The 18,038-nt window shown below is 39.8% G+C and overlaps 2 protein-coding genes across 2 annotated transcripts; both read left to right on the top strand.

Moving 5' to 3' along the window:
* The first annotated feature begins 605 nt into the window (after window positions 1-605).
* Window positions 606-8,710, top strand: LOC108888338 (NACHT, LRR and PYD domains-containing protein 3-like). Its single transcript, XM_018684295.2, is given in 12 exon segments — window positions 606-1,108; window positions 1,211-1,234; window positions 1,390-2,045; window positions 2,047-3,143; window positions 3,274-3,447; window positions 3,594-3,788; window positions 3,840-4,028; window positions 4,567-4,740; window positions 4,928-5,098; window positions 5,336-5,509; window positions 5,979-6,025; window positions 7,166-8,710. Coding segments are annotated over 12 exon segments (3,765 nt in total). The 5' UTR covers window positions 606-837; the 3' UTR covers window positions 7,759-8,710.
* Window positions 8,711-10,566: 1,856 nt separating this feature from the next.
* On the top strand, window positions 10,567-13,566 carry LOC108888365 (angiopoietin-related protein 5). The gene is made up of 7 exons (XM_018684352.2): window positions 10,567-10,732; window positions 10,999-11,081; window positions 11,239-11,266; window positions 11,397-11,488; window positions 11,818-11,935; window positions 12,172-12,357; window positions 12,673-13,566. Exons 2-7 carry the CDS (start codon window positions 11,013-11,015, stop codon window positions 12,969-12,971), a joined length of 792 nt encoding a protein of 263 aa, XP_018539868.1. The 5' UTR covers window positions 10,567-10,732; window positions 10,999-11,012; the 3' UTR covers window positions 12,972-13,566.
* Window positions 13,567-18,038: the final 4,472 nt, after the last annotated feature.

Genomic DNA, 18,038 nt, shown 5'->3' with positions numbered 1-18,038 from the left:
TCCTCTCATTGATTTGACATTGCCAGGAGTGTGTGCAATATTAATAATTAAAGCACCCACCCCTGCTGTTGTTTTTACCACAGTGCTAGTCAGCTGCTTTTCTTCTTCTCTCATAGTTCTTATTCACATCTACGAAACCACTTCAAATAGGTTTTCAGGAAGTACACATGAATGTTTGTTTTTATTGTCTTTGCACTGCTGATAGTAAGCACTGAGCTGTGCCAATATGTAAACACTGTAAAATAGTCTGCCACAGTATACCTTTTCCAGCTCATAAAAACATTCTTACTCCTGCATGTCATTATGAGAGGAAATGCAGGCCTTTTTATTTTGGTTTATCTGGCCACCAAAATGAGAACCTCACTGTGGATGTGACACAGAATGAAACTATTCATTCTCTGTGAAAAATCCTCCCATTGTCTCCTCTCACAACCTCACAGCACAGTTTTTGAGGAAAGGTTTTACCTCACTATAATGCTTTTCATATGCTGCCCCCATACTTATCTATCTTGCACTTGACTGGACTTGCTCAACATGTTTTATGCGTGTGTGGCATGCAAATAAATGCACTATTATGGAAAGCTGATAAGAAGGACAGTGACAATGCATATACAGTAAACAGGGTTCTTGTGTGCAGTGACATTGCTTTCTTTGCTGATTACAGGTCTGTAAATCTTCAGTGAACTCTGCAGGAACTGAGTAACATGACGACAGCTATGCCAGCCTACATCAGCTCAAAACTGAAAGTGTTGCTGTGCATTTAAGTCTAGCTTCGGACAGAGGATGTTCACACAACAACAGGACTGGCTGATCACATGATCCGAATGGAGAACAGACATGGCGCATGTCCCAGTGCTGCTGTTGGATACTTTAGAGGAGCTGGTTGACAAAGAGCTTAGGACCTTCCAGTGGTTTCTTTACAGTAATGTTCTTGAAGGATTCCCTCACATTCCAAAGTCTCGGGTTGATGGAGTAGACAGGCCGGGCATCGTGGATCATTTGGTGCAGACCTATGGCTATGATGATGCTGTTTCTGTCACAGTGGACATACTGACGAGGATGAAGCTAAAACTGTGGGCTGAAAAACTAAAAAAGAAGTATGATGAAGGTAAAACATGATTAAAGCATAAATATGGACTGTTTAGTTAGCTTGTAAGACAAAATAGCTTGGTCATGTAACACCTATCTCTTCTCTGTGTTTCCTTATCAGTTCCCAGCAATCAAATAGGCAAAGGTAAGCAGATAAAAAGAAACCTGCAGATAAATATACACATACGCACAGTCATGATAACAAGTTCACACTCATATACCCATGTACAGACGCAGGATTAAAGATTTAACTGTACAAAACTGAAATGAAATTAAGGTTTTTAACTTATTTTTGAATAGAAATCAACCACCATGCAATCCAAGACAAGCTGAAATCCACCCTGAGGGAAAAGTACCAAAACTTTTATGAGGGAAATGCAGATGAAGGGGACACTGTCTACCTTAACAAAATCTACACTGAACTGCATGTGATTGAAGGAGCCTGGGGAACTTTCAGTGAGGAACATGAAGTCAGACAGCAGAGGTGCAGCCACGTGTCAACAGAGGAAACCTCAATTAAAGTTAGCAACATTTTCAAACCCAAGCCCGACCAAGAGAAGCGAATCAGAACTGTGCTTACCCAGGGTATCCCTGGTGTGGGTAAAACTGTCTGTGTACGGAAGTTTACCCTGAGCTGGGCAGAAGGAGAGGAAAATCAGGACATCGCCTTCCTCTTCCCACTCCCTTTCCGTGAGCTTAATCCCAACATAGATGAGAAAGATTACAGTCTGATGCAGCTGCTCCATCAGTTCTTCCCTGAGATGAAACCTCTTGAGGCGCTGGGAACAGAATGCAAAGTCTTGTTCATCTTTGACGGCCTCGATGAGACTCTCCTGCCTTTGAACTTCAAGCACAACAAGGTCTTGAGAGATGAGACAGAGCCAGCTTCACTGGATGTGCTGATCACAAACCTCATCACGGGAGATCTGCTTGGGAACGCCCTCATCTGGATCACCATCCAGACCTGCAGCAATCAGCCGTATTCCTCGAAAACACATCCATCAGTGGACGGAAGTCAAGGGCTTTGCTGGTGAACAGAGGGAGGAGTATTTCAAGAGGCATGTGCATGATGATAACCTGGCCATTAGAATCATCAGCCATGTGAAGTCATCACGAAGCCTCTACATCATGTGTCAAATACCGGTTTTCTGCTGGATCACAGTCACTGTGATGAAGAAAATGTTGCGTGACAACTTGACAGGAGGCATGCCCAACACCCTGACCGAGATGTATGTGTATCTTCTTCTCTGCCAGACAGACAGGATGATAGAAGGACACTACCCAATGGGAAGTGACAATGTTGTTTTGAAGCTAGCAGAGCTGGCATACCGCCAACTAGAGAAGGGTAAGTTGATCTTTTACGAAGCTGACCTGAAAGAGTGTGGCATGGATGTCAAAGAGGCGACTATCTACTCAGGAGTTTGCACTGAGGTATTTGTGATGGAGGGCAGGAGGAGGCGAGAAGTTTTTAGCTTCGTACATTTGACAGTTCAGGAGTTTCTGGCAGCTGTGTACGCCCATCACTCCTACATGCAAAGAAAGGATAATGTTATTCTTGGATACTTGAAAAGGATGTCTACAAGATGGCTCCCCAAGTCTGTATTCAATTTTCACAAAACGGCCATTGAAAAAGCTTCGGAGAGCAAGGATGGCCGCTGGGACCTCTTCCTTCGCTTTCTCCTGGGACTGTCGCTGAAGTCAAACCAGGAGCTCCTGGGTAGAATACTGCACTTAGAGATGGATGGAGAGGAGGATGTGGCAAGAACCATCCAGTTTATCAAGGAGAGGATCAAAGAGGAACCAGAGGCCAAACTCAACCTGTTCCACTGCCTTAGTGAGCTCAAAGAGGAGTCTGTGGTGCGGGAGATCCAGAGCTTTGTGAGTTCAGGGAACCTTGCAGCCAAAAAACTGTCTCCGGTTCAGTGGTCTGCACTCACATTTGAACTGATGACATCAGAGGCAACAGAGGAAGAGTTCGACTTGAAGAAGTACATAAGATCAGAAGAAGGAGTAGTGAAGCTGCTGCCTGTCATTACTTCCTCCACTCGTGCTCTGTGAGTTTACCCACATGACACTTATGTTACTCTTGCATGTTGGTTTTAGTTGCTCTCTAAGCTTCAAACAAGAGCCAGAGCACTTTGTCATCCTTTAATGAATACACATTTTTATGTGTTGCTTTTCTAGGTTAAATCGCTGCAACCTCACTGAGAACTGCTGTGAACTCTTGGCCTCTGCACTGAGCTCAACCTCCTCTCATCTGACAGAGCTAGACCTGAGTGACAACAGCCTGAAGGATTCAGGGGTGAAGCTGCTTTCTGATGGATTAGGAAGTCCACATAGTAAATTGAAGAGGTTGAGGTCTGTAACACAGTTTGAGAGACTAAAATGTTGCACAATACACTCCTACAAGCAGCAGCAGCAACTTCCTCTTGTGGTTGTTGACTTGTGGTTTAGGTTTGCTGCTGTTTGTTAAAGAGCACTCTGTTTTCTTTTTCTTTTTTTAGATTGCATAAGTGTAACCTGGAAGGAGACTGCTGTGAAGTACTGGCTGGTGCTCTCAGCACAGAGTCTACCCAACTCATAGAACTGGACCTGAGTGCTAATGACTTCCAGAAAACAGGAATAAAGGCTCTGTGTATGGGACTATGCAGCCATCACTGCAAACTGAAAACACTAAGGCCTCTTACTGACAAACATGAGTAAATATCTTGCTTGGACTTGAATCTAATCCAGGGTAATGTTATCTGGTGAATACTTATCTGCAGGTTGAATCAGTGCAAGCTGAAAGACAATTGCTGTGAAGATTTGGCTTCAGTTTTAAGATCAGGCACATCTAACCTGAAAAATCTTGACCTGAGTAACAACAGTCTGAAGGATTCTGGTGTATATCTGCTTACTGCTGGACTGAAGAGTCCACATTGTAGACTGGAAACCCTCAGGTCAGTGCACCCTCTGTATCATAGAACTTGATTATGGATGTTTTAGCTACACTGTTGAAACAGTAGAAGAAAAGTGATAGAACTAAAAGCAAAATATTGCAGTTACTTTTACAGCTGGAGACAACTCTGGAAGCAAGTAAAGAAAATGAAACTTGATGCTAAACGAGTAACATTTTGACTAGACATTTTGTCTTGTCTGGGTAAACAGCTGTTAATGCTACCACTGGCTAAGTATCAATAGCAAAAACTTCCAAATAGCTTCTTTAAATCTCAAGACATAACCACTACTCAAGAACTTTTTAGTTCATTTAGCATCACTTGTAGTATAAAGAATATTTTTTTGTCAAACCAGTGTGTTTTGGTTTATGTCCTCTGGCTTGTTAGGTTGTTGGTCAAAAAACGTATGTGGATCTAATAAATCAAATACTTATTAACAAAATGGTGACACCACCCTGCTTACCACCAATGTGTAGCCATGGTCACAGGTTGCATGTACCGTGTGCTGTGATTCCATTTGAAATTTTCCTCCTTCTGTCAGGCTCAGCTGGTGTGGCCTCACACAGAAATGCTGCAATCATATTGGCTCAGCTCTCAGCTCTGAGTCTTCCCACCTCAGAGAGCTGGACCTGGGTGGAAACAACCTGCAGGGTCCAGGCATACAGCTGCTGTGTGCTGGACTGAGTAGTCCACACTGTAAACTGGAGACATTGAGGTGAGGTCACAAGTTCAGTGGACACAAAGAAGTAATATAGTGACTTACATGACAAAATGGACTTTGGAATTTGTTCAGTAAGAGGCTACTGTTTTTAGTAAGTTAAGCATCATCTCAGTACAGTCTAACATTTTTACTTTGTGTGGCAATGTCAGGGAATAAAGACAGAACATATTCTCACCCACAGGTTAAATGAAGGCAATCTCCAGAAATGCTGCGCTGATTTTGTCTCAGTCCTTGACTCTGACACCTCTTACCTGAAAGAGCTTGATTTGAGTGGGAATGACCTGCAAGACTCAGAGGTGAAGCGGCTCTCTGCAGGACTAGCAAGTCCACACTGCAAACTGGAGACGTTAAGGTGAGCTGGTTTTACATATCTTTAGCATAACATAATCTTTACCTCCTTAATTGCAATAATGTCACTAGTTTAAAAAAAAAAACTGCACTAGAGAAGTACAAATGCAAGGTAGAAATGTCAAAAAACAAAACAGAAAACAAAAAACTATAAGGTTTGAAAATTTAGGTTATTATTTTTAAACTCTCTGCATACTCTCTACATCTCTACATAACCCAACAATGCAAACACTGGACATAGGCTGATGTTCTGCGGTGTCACTGAGGAAGGCTGCACTTATTTGGCTTCAGCGCTGAACTCCAACCCATCCTATCTGAGGCAACTGGACCTCAGCTACAACTACTTGCAGGACTCTGGAGTGAGGCTGATCTCTGTTCATCTGGATAACCCGCTGAGTAAACTAGAAAAACTCAGGTAAAATAGTGGTTTAGTTAGCTTTAGTGGTTCCTAGGTATAAATCTGTCCTGGTCTCTGGTATTAGTATCTGGTACAATAAAGAAAAAAAGCAAATACATTCAGAAAGATTCCTGAAATAAAGAAAGTGAAAACCAATATCAGTATATCACATGACTTGATGGATGTTTCTTAAAATATGCAGCATGTCTTGTGGTTCAAAGTTTCACTTAATGTTTAAGTTCCCTTTATTGGACTGTTTTAGTTTGTTTCAGAGCAGAGGCACATGTGATGCACACATGATGAATTGCATCAAATAGAAAACACAATAGACCCAAGGTTCAGCACAGTCACATGCTCTACAGGGGATACAATCAGATTTTACATATGTCGAACGTATATGTTGTTTGTATAATCTGCTCACAAAAGCCAGCTATAAATGACTTCTTAATTTCAGTGTATCTATTAATGATTAATCTCTTGTCTACAGTGTGGACCATAATGCAGAGTGCTATTTGACATCAACACTGAAAAACTGTAAGTGATGTATTTTTACCATGTTATTTTCATGTCATTTTATTTAAAAAACTGAAGATCCTGTAATAGAGTGAAAAGTAAATGTCAGGCTCTGTCACTGCTTTAACAGTTTGACATGTAAGCTTCTGCAGGTCTAACAAAATTGTAGTAATTTTTAAATAGATGTAATTTTGATTATCATGAAATGAATGTATTCGTTTAGGTTGCATTTTTAAAATCCTCTGTTTCAACATTTAAACAAACATCTAAAAGACAAACATCTTTGAATTGAAAAAGCAAACTCTAGGTACCTAAAGATTAGGTCTTGTTTAGAATCATTCTTCCATCTGCTACCAGAGTTAAGTTTTAGTTTAGTTTCGATTGTGTACATATATTAATCAGACATGCACCATACGAGGGGGCTTCAAAAAGTTTGTGGAAAAAGTACATAGCTAAAAATCATATGCAGGGATTTTGATCTCAATGCACCTGTACGTTCTCGTACTAACGTGTCATAACATGTTCTAATATGAACCTTTAAATGCATGTTGCAACGCAAAAATAAACATCATAACTTAAACTGTTTTTTCCAACTGTCCTTTTTCCACTAACTTTTTGAAGGGCATGCTCTTTCAGCCTTTTTCACTTGTTTTCCATTTGACATGTTGTACTGTCATTTGTCCAACAGATGGCAGGATAGAGATTTATTTAAAACTAACAGCGTGAGTTCTGTAATCTCTTTCTTTCTTTTTTACTTTTTTCTTTCTTTCTTTCTTTTTCTGTCAGTCTTTGACCTCATCCTAGCTAGATTACCAGACAAAATTAGCAACTGCCCATAGTGTGATAGTTTGTTAAAACTTCACTACAGCACATTAAATCTGAAATGATATGGGTCATGCTGTTGAGCCCCCATTTTGCAGAGGGTCCCTGTCTTAAAATTTGGTTTTAATGGCTTTTATTATTTTAGTTAATATCTTGTCATGGTGCATTTCACGACATAAAATTTGCTGAGCGGGACAGAAATGGGTCAACAGGGGTCATAGTTAATTTCTGCCCTGAGGCATGTTGCTGGGTTAATGAGGCCCTGAACCTATTTAGAATGATTAATTAAATAGCCATTCAAAGAGAACACTGAAAAAGCCATATCTGTGTCTTGTACAGATGCATGTACACTGACGTTTGACGTGAACACAGCTGCCAAGTCTCTCTTCCTGTACGACGGGGGAAAGCAGGTGACATGGGTCAGAGAGAGACAGCAGTACCCAGATCATCCTGAGAGGTTTGAGAGTGTTTCCCAAGTGCTCTGTCACCAAAACCTCACCCAACGCCACTACTGGGAGGTGGAGTGGAGAGGACGCTGGGTGGATGTCGCCGTGACAATGAGGGGGATTCGTCGAAGGGCGAGCTCTCACCTCTGTGGGTTTGGCTACACAGACCAGTCCTGGAGTCTGTACTGCTCTGAGGATCACTACAGAGCTCAGCATGACCACCAGTCTGTGGAGATACCAGCACCTCTGTCTCGTTCCCACAGGGTCGGAGTCTATCTGGACTGGCCAGGTGGCATCCTGTCCTTCTACAGCGTCTCCTCTGGGACCCTGAGTCACCTTCACACATTCTACAGCACTTTCAATGAGCCCCTCTATGCCGGGTTTGGGATGGAGGAGGATGACTGCTCTGTAATTATTTGTACAGAGGAGGACACGCCACATCTCACTTCTCATTCAGCCAGTGCTGAAAGAATTCAAGAATTTTAAAAGCAGGCAACATGGGAAATAATTGAATTTCTTATGAAAGAAATGGTGTTTTTATGCTCAGAGAGTGGCAGCAATGCTGGAGAATGATATGTCGTCAATAGAAAAATATTTTGTAGTTGTTAAAATCTAAGACAAAATGATCAAATGTAGTGTATAAAAACATAGACACTGTAAAAAGGGTTCATGTAAATTTGGTAGCATCCAGCCAACTGTAAACTTTCAGCTATAATATGTTAAAGTGCTGATAAAGATGACACATTCTAGAAAACAAAGTGAACAGAAGAGCAAGTGTATTTTTTGGTTATTGTTTGGTTTAATACCTTTAAAGTATACTATATGGTTGGATCTTAGTCCTTCAATATTCACAAAACTAACTAACCCTAACTCAATGGTTGGACTCAGTTTTATTAAATACTGTAGGAGTCTGGGGTTTTGAGGTTTCCCTTGACAGTAATGCTATTCAGAGCCATGAGATGTTTTCTTGTAGTGTATAAATTTACTGCTAAGCAAGCAATTAAAGACGATTTGGGAGGGGAGCCATTTCCCGTGACGCAAAGGTTGTGAAATTGCCTTGTTTGATTGCGACAGGACAGACTGACAAAAAAGATCTTGAACTGTGTGAACTGTCTGTGAACACAATCATCCTGGATTGCGAGAGGTCACAACAGGATTTTCCATTGGTGATCTCCTTAGGAATAACTTGAAATGTAACATAAATTAAATTTGTAAGAAGAAGAATTATACTTTCAGAGAATGCAAAGGTCTCTTTGTGCTCAGTGAAGACTGATACTTTACCACTAGCAATTAAGGTAGGCAGATATAAAAGCATTCCCAAAGAGCAACCTTTGTGTGTGTTTTTTGTGATCTTGGGGTTGTTGAGGATGAATTTCAGTGTGTATTCCGCTGCCCTCCATGTACTGACTGAACGAAATAAAGAATTTGTTTGACAAGATCCAGTTTTAGAACCCTGATCTTTTTATTTTTATTTTTATTTTTGTCTGATGCTGAATGTTGAGTTAGCTTTTTAATGTGGAGTTTTATTTTGGCGAGATTGCTTGGCAGCTGAGACAGAGGACACTGTATCCAATATAACAACTGAATTTGTCAATTTGTCATGTAGCCATCAAGGTTGTTGTTAAGTCTTGTGGTCTTGTAAGTCCATATGAACTGGGCAGCAGAGGTGCATTAGGATAAACAATTAATCATATAATATTAAACATACATGCATCACACTAACAAATCAATTAAATCAAATGCAGCTAGTGAGCAAAAGCAAAAATCATCCAACATCCTAATGGCTCTTTGAGGCTGTACATCATGGAGATCTTCAAGCTGTCAGACTGTTAGATTTTACACTTATCTTGCCATTGTCACAATCACAGACAAATATGAAGTACATATGAAGATTTGGTGTTGCAAAAAACAACAGTTCTGGATACATTTCACAAAAAAACAAACAAACAAACAAACAAACAAAACCTCAACCTCCTGATGGTGCTGGGATTTCCAAACTCAGTAGCATTCATCCTCTAGGGGCCATGAATGTCTGTACAAAGCAATCAAAAAGTGTAATTATTAGTTTGTGGATTTCAAATGTAAAATTTTCTATCCCAGTAAACACTGAATACTTGTAATTGTCATGCAAAATATTGTGACTCCAGGTCCATCTAGCACTGCATCTGACTTCAACAGCACAGTAGGTATTTCTTGTTTGACTAAGCCTTGAGGCCTGTACTACAAAACAAGCTCAGCATACCCAGAATGCCTTTTCCTTATCTGACTTAATTAAGCCTAACAACTGCAGTCTTGCTAAGTGGTCGTACGATGATGGTTATCAACTCAGCAAGTCGACCCTGGATTTCCTGATCCAGCCATTGCACGAGTAAAAGGCAGAGTTGTTCATCACAAGAAATGTTGTCAGAACCACTAATAAAACACTGACACCTGCACATACATCTGGTTAAAGTGACGTCCAAGAGGCATAGTCAACAAGGTGAAACATGCTCACATAACTAGGATAAAAATTAAACTCTAGAAATGCGTCCCAATTAATAAAGTCTGGCTGGGGATATAATGTAAAAAAGAACAGAAAATTATTATTAAGCTTCTTAGTTTTTTTTTTTGTTGTTGTTGTTGTTTGTTTGTTTTTTTGCTGTTGCTGTCTGACTGAACCAATTATTCTGACTACGTAATGCAGATATAAACCAGTAATGTCAAACTGTTGCATGTATAGCAGAGAATTAACGTCTCATGAGGTCAATCTGGCAAGTGTGTGGATAAAAGCATTTTTGATAAATGAACACGAGGACATAATGTTAAGTATGTAATCATTTAGTGTGCTAAACCTCCCCTCTGTTTGTTAGAAGCTCTGTTGTGAACTTCTGGAAAAACTTGACCTATAAAAACAGATCACGTCGTTGTAAACTCTTTTGTCCATGTCGGGATCCTGTAGGAATGGTTATGAAGGCTTTCCAGTAATTTGATTGATCAGTAGTTGGGCTTTGGACAGGTTTTGATCTGATCCTCTGACGTTAACCTGCCCCACCGTTCGGTATATGTTACCATGGCGATTTACCCAGCGAAGTGAACCACCGACATAACTCTGAAAACCCAGGGTTAAACCCGGGTTTTACCTCGCTAACCTCATACCCTGCTTCGCCTCTGGTATTTTGTTTGGCTTTAGAGGTGCAGCCAGATGGAAAAAGTCAGAGTTAGTGCAAAGTGCTGCAGTTGTGAAAGTTGTGTGACGCACTTAATATAAAAAAGAAGAAGAAGAAGAAAACAAATACTTAAGGAGAAGTGGTAAGGTGATGAATGGATCGGGTGTGCAGACTCTCCTACGCTCTCTTACATAACAGGAAGTGACAACATTCACCGTATGTGTGAAGGGGGTGTGGTAGTGAAGTCAGTAGAAAAAGGTGCTGCCGCTATTGTGGAGTTTGAGTTGGGGGCACAAGGTACAGCCAACGCGCAGGTAAGTGTTCAGAGAAAGACACGATCAACTTTTAATGGCAGTATTATACACCTCCGTCTAGTGAAAGTGAATGAAGTCTGAAATGTCTGCTTTCTCTTGCCTGTTTGTTTGTCACCTCACGAGGGCTGAGCTGTAAACTGCAGTTTTCATTTAACATTCAGTGAAGTAACGTTGTTGTGCCAGCTTAGCATTGACTAACATTACATTTCTTTAGAAAATGTTTAAAGATAAACCAGAAGACTAAATTGTCATTTTTTTAAATTCAGAAACTCAGGTCAAAATGAAGAGTCTGGTTGGATATTGTGTGCTCATCTTGGCATTTCTCTTGAGCTGCACAGAACAGGCTGAGGTAAAAATAAAAATGACATCATTCTCTCCTCTCTTGAATGTCTTCTTTCTCTATTTTCTTGTTGTTGTTGATGTTTTTCTTAAGATCAGGATTATTTTCCTTTTAAGTTGTGTATTTTCAAGTCTGACTTAAAAAACTCTTTCTGTGGTATTGCTAGAAACAGCAGAGAGCAGTTTCTCCTCAAGGTACAGAGCATATTATTATTACTTACAATTTCATATAATGTACAAATTGTGGAAGGTAAAAGGTACCAATATATGAATATTGGCTGTTGATCAAACTCTTCTTGTTTGTCTGCTGTCATTTCAATCTCAGGAACAGACTGCACACAGATTAAGGCTCTCTCACCACGAGCATCCAGTGGGGTTTATGTAATCAAGCCTCCCGGAGTCAAGACACCGTTCAAGGTATCAGATATGACATGTTGTGTACAATATGTGCTTGTAGCTGGTCAGTTCACTAAGCCCTGCCTCTGCTATGCCTGAAGCTTTCCATTCTCACATGGCACACACACTGTTTACACTGACAAAGGTGGCAGATTTCTCACAGAGAAACAAAATGTTTCTGCAGTAATCAATAAAGTCAAACAGAGCTCTGCATGTTACATTCATTTAACATTTAAGACATTACATTTTGTTTTTAAAGGCCTGTAGAACGTGTCTCAGTCTTAGTCAGTCAGAGTTAAAAAAAACAGTTAGCTGGTTTTCTTAATCTGTTTCCTGGACTACCTGCTCAGGTGTACTGTGAGATGAGGGCAGACGGAGGCTGGATGGTGTTTCAGAGGCGCAGTGGAGGAGCGGTTTCCTTCAACAGGAAATGGGCAGCATATAAAAATGGTTTTGGAGACCTGACACGTGAGTAACATACTGCACTGCAGTGTTAACTGCTGTGTGTCACTATTAATTATTTTTAATCCTGAGAAAGTTTAAAAGTGATACATTATAAGGCAGCTATTAACTATTAAAGCCAACTTTATAAAACAAAAACAGGGCAGGTCTTTGGGTTGTAGTTTGTTTCTGTAAATTGGTGCAGTTGGTGCAAAACATATCAGACATTAATAGTTTTCTTTGTGCTCTGCTGATTCCCTCAGAGGACCACTGGCTTGGTCTGAAGAAGGTTTACTCTGTTACCAAGAATAAGACCAAGAACTGGATCATGAGGGTGGACTTGTTGGACCATGAAGACGTCAGTGCTTTCGCTGAGTACAAAAACTTTAGACTGGAAAATGAGAAAGCAGCTTTCAAACTGCATGTTGGGAAATACAGCGGAAATGCAGGTACTGTGGACTTTTTAACTTTTTCTTTTTAGCTTCTCTCTCTGCCACCCTTTTTTCTTTTTATAGAAACAAATATCCTATTTTTTCCATTTCATTTATAATTTTTAGATTGGCTTTTTCCTTAGTTCTGTGCTCCTTTCACTTCAGTTTGCTTTATTATATGAGCAAATAAATGTAAATTAAAGCTGCTCAGTCAGAAAATTTTAAGCATCAGACATCATTATCAATCTAACTGTGAAGACTTGATTTTGTGAGGATGGTGACAGAGTTTTAATCATTATCTTTTTTTTAAGTACTTGCTTACTCTTTTTGAAGGTGATGCCATCCGTGGTACCTTTCCAGGCATTGACCAGAACGGGTTCGGTTTCAGCACTATTGACCGTGACAACGACGGCTGCTCCCCATGCATCTTTGGAGACATTGCTGAAAATCAGTGTGCCTCTTCAGAGGGTGGTGGTTGGTGGTACAGTCGCTGTGGCTCTGCCAGTCTAAATGGTGACTGGCATCCTGCTGGTAACCACATCGGTTGGGCATCTGGCCTTTACTGGCACAGCTGGAAAACTACTGCACCTTACTCAGTCAAGGCCAGCAGGATCATGATCAAGTCTGCATGAGAGGAGCCCACTCATGTTTAACTTCATGTTTGGCTTTTGTTGTAGCACAGCAAGATTGGTAGGTTGTCTTGTTTATATCACGCTTCCAGGGTGTTTCTGCCTTTGGAGATTGTATATTTTTTTTCCAAACATCTTTATGTCAGTGCATCAGACAAAGTAACAGTTGAGAAGTAGATGTGAAATTGAAATTGCACCAAATAATGTGGATATTTGGTCTGTGCCAGTGAAAGACATTTGAAATGATGGATGCCAGTAATTTTATTTACAGACATCCCCAAAATTATTACACACTTAGGATTTGTTGTTTTACAAATCAACCAACTTTAGAAATCTGAAGTCATTTCAAAAGCATGGAGGGCTGAATGCTATTGCCCAGTCATAACTGTTTTTATTTTACTTTGTTACTTTCAGTGTACTAAGTCACTTTGCTCATAATTTTGATTCATTTGATGCAGCAAATTATATATATACATATACTGCACACTTTGTGTAGATCTTTGCAGTAGTAGTGCTAACAATTCCCAAAGTTCATTTATCTCATTGTGAAACATCTATGTATAAACTACATGGTCATTAAATGCTTTTGTTTGCAGAACCTGCCGGTCGAATGTTTTTTAATCCCCTTATAAAACACCAACAGTGAGTTCATCCTCAAACTAATATTATAGACATAAAAAATACTCTCCGTTTTACATGGTTTATATACATAAACTCAGAAATTCCCTTTTTTCCATCAACCCACAACCAAATTCAGGTTTGAAAAGCCTCCAATAGTGGTTAGCATCAGATAACATCATGTAAATTTATTGTTGTTATATCAAGAACAATAGTCTGGCAGCATAAAACAGTTCATACTGTGTGTATAGTTTTCATAAAAAAATTTTATGCCCCATCTCCTATTCAGGAGCTATTTTGAGACAGATTAAAGTTATTTCTGATACACACTAACACTACTCAAACTTAGAGCACAAATGACAACTTGGGCAATGAAATAGCTGTTATTTCCAGTGTTGCTGTGGTGGAGTAAAGGCTCAAGATGAGAGTAAAGAACTACTACAATAAGTGTTTACAATGGGAATTAATCTACCTGGGAAACTGTAAATAAATCCTTATGTGTCATGTACATTAACAAGCACAGTACGCTTGCTGGACATCCATTATTTACATCCTGCAGCAATGTCTTTGATCAAGGAAAATATTTAACTCATGACAAACAAAGATCTTAAAAATATTTGGTCACTTGACATTTTCCAGCTTTGAGCTTCCAAGGATTTCCTGAAAACACCATAAAACAACTGACCGGTGCAGAGTCACAGCTCTGTTACATAATTTCTCCAGTGCTCCTCCATCTCTCCCCCTGTCTGAGCCAGCATGTTTCAGCAGTTGTAATACCTAGATATCTGACAGTCACCCAAAATGTAAAGAACCATACTTAGTATAGTTCAAATTTGAATAGGCATACAAAAAAAGTTTTTTGCTACATTTTTGTTCAGATGTTGTCACTCATTGTCACTGCATTTGAATCCACTCCTCTCCCAACAAACACACATCTAGCTGCCCTTCTGAGGACATATGTAGGTCAAGAGAACATCTATCATATTCTTAATAATAGGAGGTTGTGGGTGGAGGTTGTGTGGCAGGTGGTGGGCCAGAACCATCTCCCATGCATCCACCAGATGAACATTCAATCCTTTGAACATAGCTCTGAGCAATTTGTGATTCTGCAGTGAGTACCAGTCGCTGTTGGTCAGCGTTTCATTCAAGTGACAATGCTTTTGGGTTTGCAGTCTGGATGATGCCTCAGCTGTGTGAATGTAATTACTGAATTATTGTAATTATATGGAAGTAAAAATCATGCTTTACCTGTCTTTTTTGGTAACACAGCGACACTGGCAGGTCCTGAAGCTTGAATGGAGACTTGACATTTCTGAATGAAAACACATACGTATTTGTTACAGACACTACATTATTAAGAATATAAATATAACAAAGGAGGACAACATTTTTAAATCTTTTTCTAAAATTACAACAAAACAATGAGCCACTAAATTAGGACTGCTTGAATGGCAGATTTCTCCATCACAGATGTTGAAGTTGTTCAGTTTTCTAAGAAGGCACTTTATAATCATTGCTGGGTCAAACACAATCTGCTCATGCTTCCAGAAGCACTGACAAAGGGACAAAGAAAATGTGTTTCATTTTACCCTCTGCTTAAAAGGTAACTAAGTTAGTTAGTTAGCAGTTAGCTGTTGAACACAGCTTAGCATTTAGCAGCTAAGCCAGACATTTCCCTCATGAGTACTGGACTTAAATTTACCAGGATGAATCCTACTGTTGCTCCATATCTACTGGATGTTTAAAAGGGAAACTTTTTGCTAACATGTTAGCCATATCAACTTTGTGAGGTGATTATGCACTGATCAGATGAAGCAGATAACACTGATCATCTCATTAAAGTGCAATGTCCTGCTGGAAGCCTTGGGTCCTGGCAATCATCCAGATGGAGTGTTGTTGCCAATGGGGGGATGTGCTTGGTCTGCGACAATGTTTAGGTGGGTGGTACATGTCCCCAAGTGGCACAAGAATGTGTGTGTCATGCTTTTGAAAAGTCTGATATAAAGAGCAAAGGACATTTGTGGTTGCATCCCAACCACTGGGCGACTGGGTAGTTCAAGACTGTAAACTTCTTATATATATGTTTATCAAAAGTCGCACAAAATGCTACTTCTGTACGCCTTTCTCTTTTCTCCCTCACCTTTGAAAGAGCTTCTTTTCTGCAGCTGTGATGTTTTCTCTGTATCCTCCAAAAAAGTGGTTGATCCTGGCATCACAGCTCAGCTTCTTTGGTTTGTAGCAGAACCACGGCTCACCTGTATGAAGGTCAGTGATAGTTGCATAATGGCTGGTTTTTTGGAGGCAGGCATACATTACAGATGGTAGCTTCAGACTGTGAGCCTGAGCGGAAGAGGCTCTTGAAGAAAACTCTGTCTGACTGTTCATTGGTCACCCTTTGCAACACTTTGATAGCCTCACTGGAGTGAACCAGTGTCACCTGAGAGGACAGAGAACCAGAGTTTTAGTCTATTAACATGATGTCACATATGTAACCAACAAAAACATATTTATGGAGCATTTTGCAGGTTTCTGGTTGTAAAATGAATCATCATAAAACATTAAAAGGTCAGTTTTCAAGAAACCCATGGAGCTCAGCTTAGCTGCATCAGCTGGCTGGCTACAGCTGATTAAGATCTGCAATAGTTAAGTAGACAAAATCTTCAGTCACTGGCTAGAAATGAGAAGTCTGCTTTTGTCCAAATCTGAGGTCCCATTGTTCAGAAAATGACAAATTAATTTAAAGAGGTAAAGCTGCCACTGTTTAAAAACTGTCCTGTTTGGCAGCTCACAACATCCGGTCAGTGAGGATTAGTCTGCTTGAACTGTTGACAGTGACCAAGCCAACCCATCATTGTCTACCTAAATCCTGTTTGGTGCATGGCTTTGTATCAGCCTGTTCTTATTGAGTCCCACCCAGTTTAAGGAGGTGAGGAGCTCAGTTAGGACCAGAATGGTGCTAAGCACTGACTTCATGTTCATAATGTTCAATACAGAGACAAAATCTTGCTCTTATTCCAAATCATAAGTTCCTGCCAAAGACAGACCTGAACAATATGACAACTGCCATGAGAACAGGGTAACAGCATTTATTTGCACTAATACACTGAAAATACTTATACCATAATTACTTGAGAGCAGACCACATTGTTAACAACTGTTCAGATCACTTCTGTACCCCATGAGTTCTCAGTACTCACAAAGTACTGACAGTATAATTTATTTCTCCTTTCCTCTAAACTTATCAGTTGTTACTCCCTTGTTTCACTGTACCTATATTTAAGTACCAGTAAGAACTGATAAATATGTTATATGCTCTTAATCATGACCAATTTTCATCATAAATTCAGAGTAACCACATAGTAAATGTCAAGATGTTCCACCCTGCCTGTAGATAAATGAGTTGTATTATGTATTTTTAACAGATTGTTATTTCAATAATCACCTTACAGAGGGGCCTACATAGACTCCATCGTACTTAATAGAGAGCTTATTTTTTATGACGTCTCCATTATTGCACCACAAATGTTCACACATGAATTTATCACTGCGACCTCACCAACCACATGAAGCAGCCATGCCTGCTGCTGTGTGTAAAGACCATGTAAAGACAGGTGGGAGTTGAAGACCTACCAGACATTCCCAGGCTTCCAGAATTATGAGCTCATTTCAATCATACTGCTAGTGTCATGAATATCATTCATAGTTACAGTGCAGATTTTTTTTTAACTGCAGGCAACATGGGAAATGATTTCAGCTTTAATGGAGACGGGCTGTCTAATTTACTCATTTTAAACTTACTTTGTAGTTGTCAAAATCAAACCTGGATGACAAAATATACATGTATGTATAAAACATGGACATGGGATACTGTAACATCTGTCATTCAAAATAACTTTAATATCCAACTGTAAAAAAAATCCATCAAATAAGAGCACACTGAAATACTTTTAAAATCAAATGCAGCCAGTGAGCAAAATATAAAAATCATCCAATGACTTTAAATCAATCTACAGTTGTGGAAGCTGTGTGACACTGTAAAAACAGAAGAGGAAGAGGAATTAATTAATTAAGAGGAAGTTTTACCTGTGCCTGCATGGGTTTCCTTCAGGTACCCTGACTTTCTCCCACAGTCCAGAGACATGCAGGTTACTTGCACTGGTGATCCTAAATTGCCCATAGGTCTGAATGTGAGTGTGAATGGTTCAGGAGGCCAAAGACATATTTTGTGAGGTCACAGTATCCTTGTTATACTGAAAAGGGAAAATTATATGTTTACTGTTTATACATTTTTCAGCAATGTATTTCACAGACTACTTTGGGACAGTGAAGACAACACTTGAGTCTGCACCACCATCTGCTTCATGTGCTGCAGTCAGTGCATGCTCTGCTGGACAGAACTGTCATGACACTATTTCTAAATTATCCCAACCATGTTTTTCTGCATTATACTCT

The sequence above is a fragment of the Lates calcarifer genome, linkage group LG18 (assembly GCF_001640805.2).
Source record: "Lates calcarifer isolate ASB-BC8 linkage group LG18, TLL_Latcal_v3, whole genome shotgun sequence".
Classification (NCBI taxonomy): Eukaryota; Metazoa; Chordata; class Actinopteri; family Centropomidae; genus Lates; species Lates calcarifer.
This window is presented reverse-complemented; position numbering and strand designations above follow the sequence as displayed.

Bases quoted from the DNA above. Each gene is read 5' to 3' on its own strand.
- LOC108888365 (XM_018684352.2), top strand. From the start codon at position 11,013: ATGAAGAGTCTGGTTGGATATTGTGTGCTCATCTTGGCATTTCTCTTG. The intron at 11,489-11,817 runs GTATCAGATATG...CTACCTGCTCAG, and splicing joins GAGTCAAGACACCGTTCAAG to GTGTACTGTGAGATGAGGGC. The intron at 11,936-12,171 runs GTGAGTAACATA...TGATTCCCTCAG, and splicing joins TGGTTTTGGAGACCTGACAC to AGGACCACTGGCTTGGTCTG.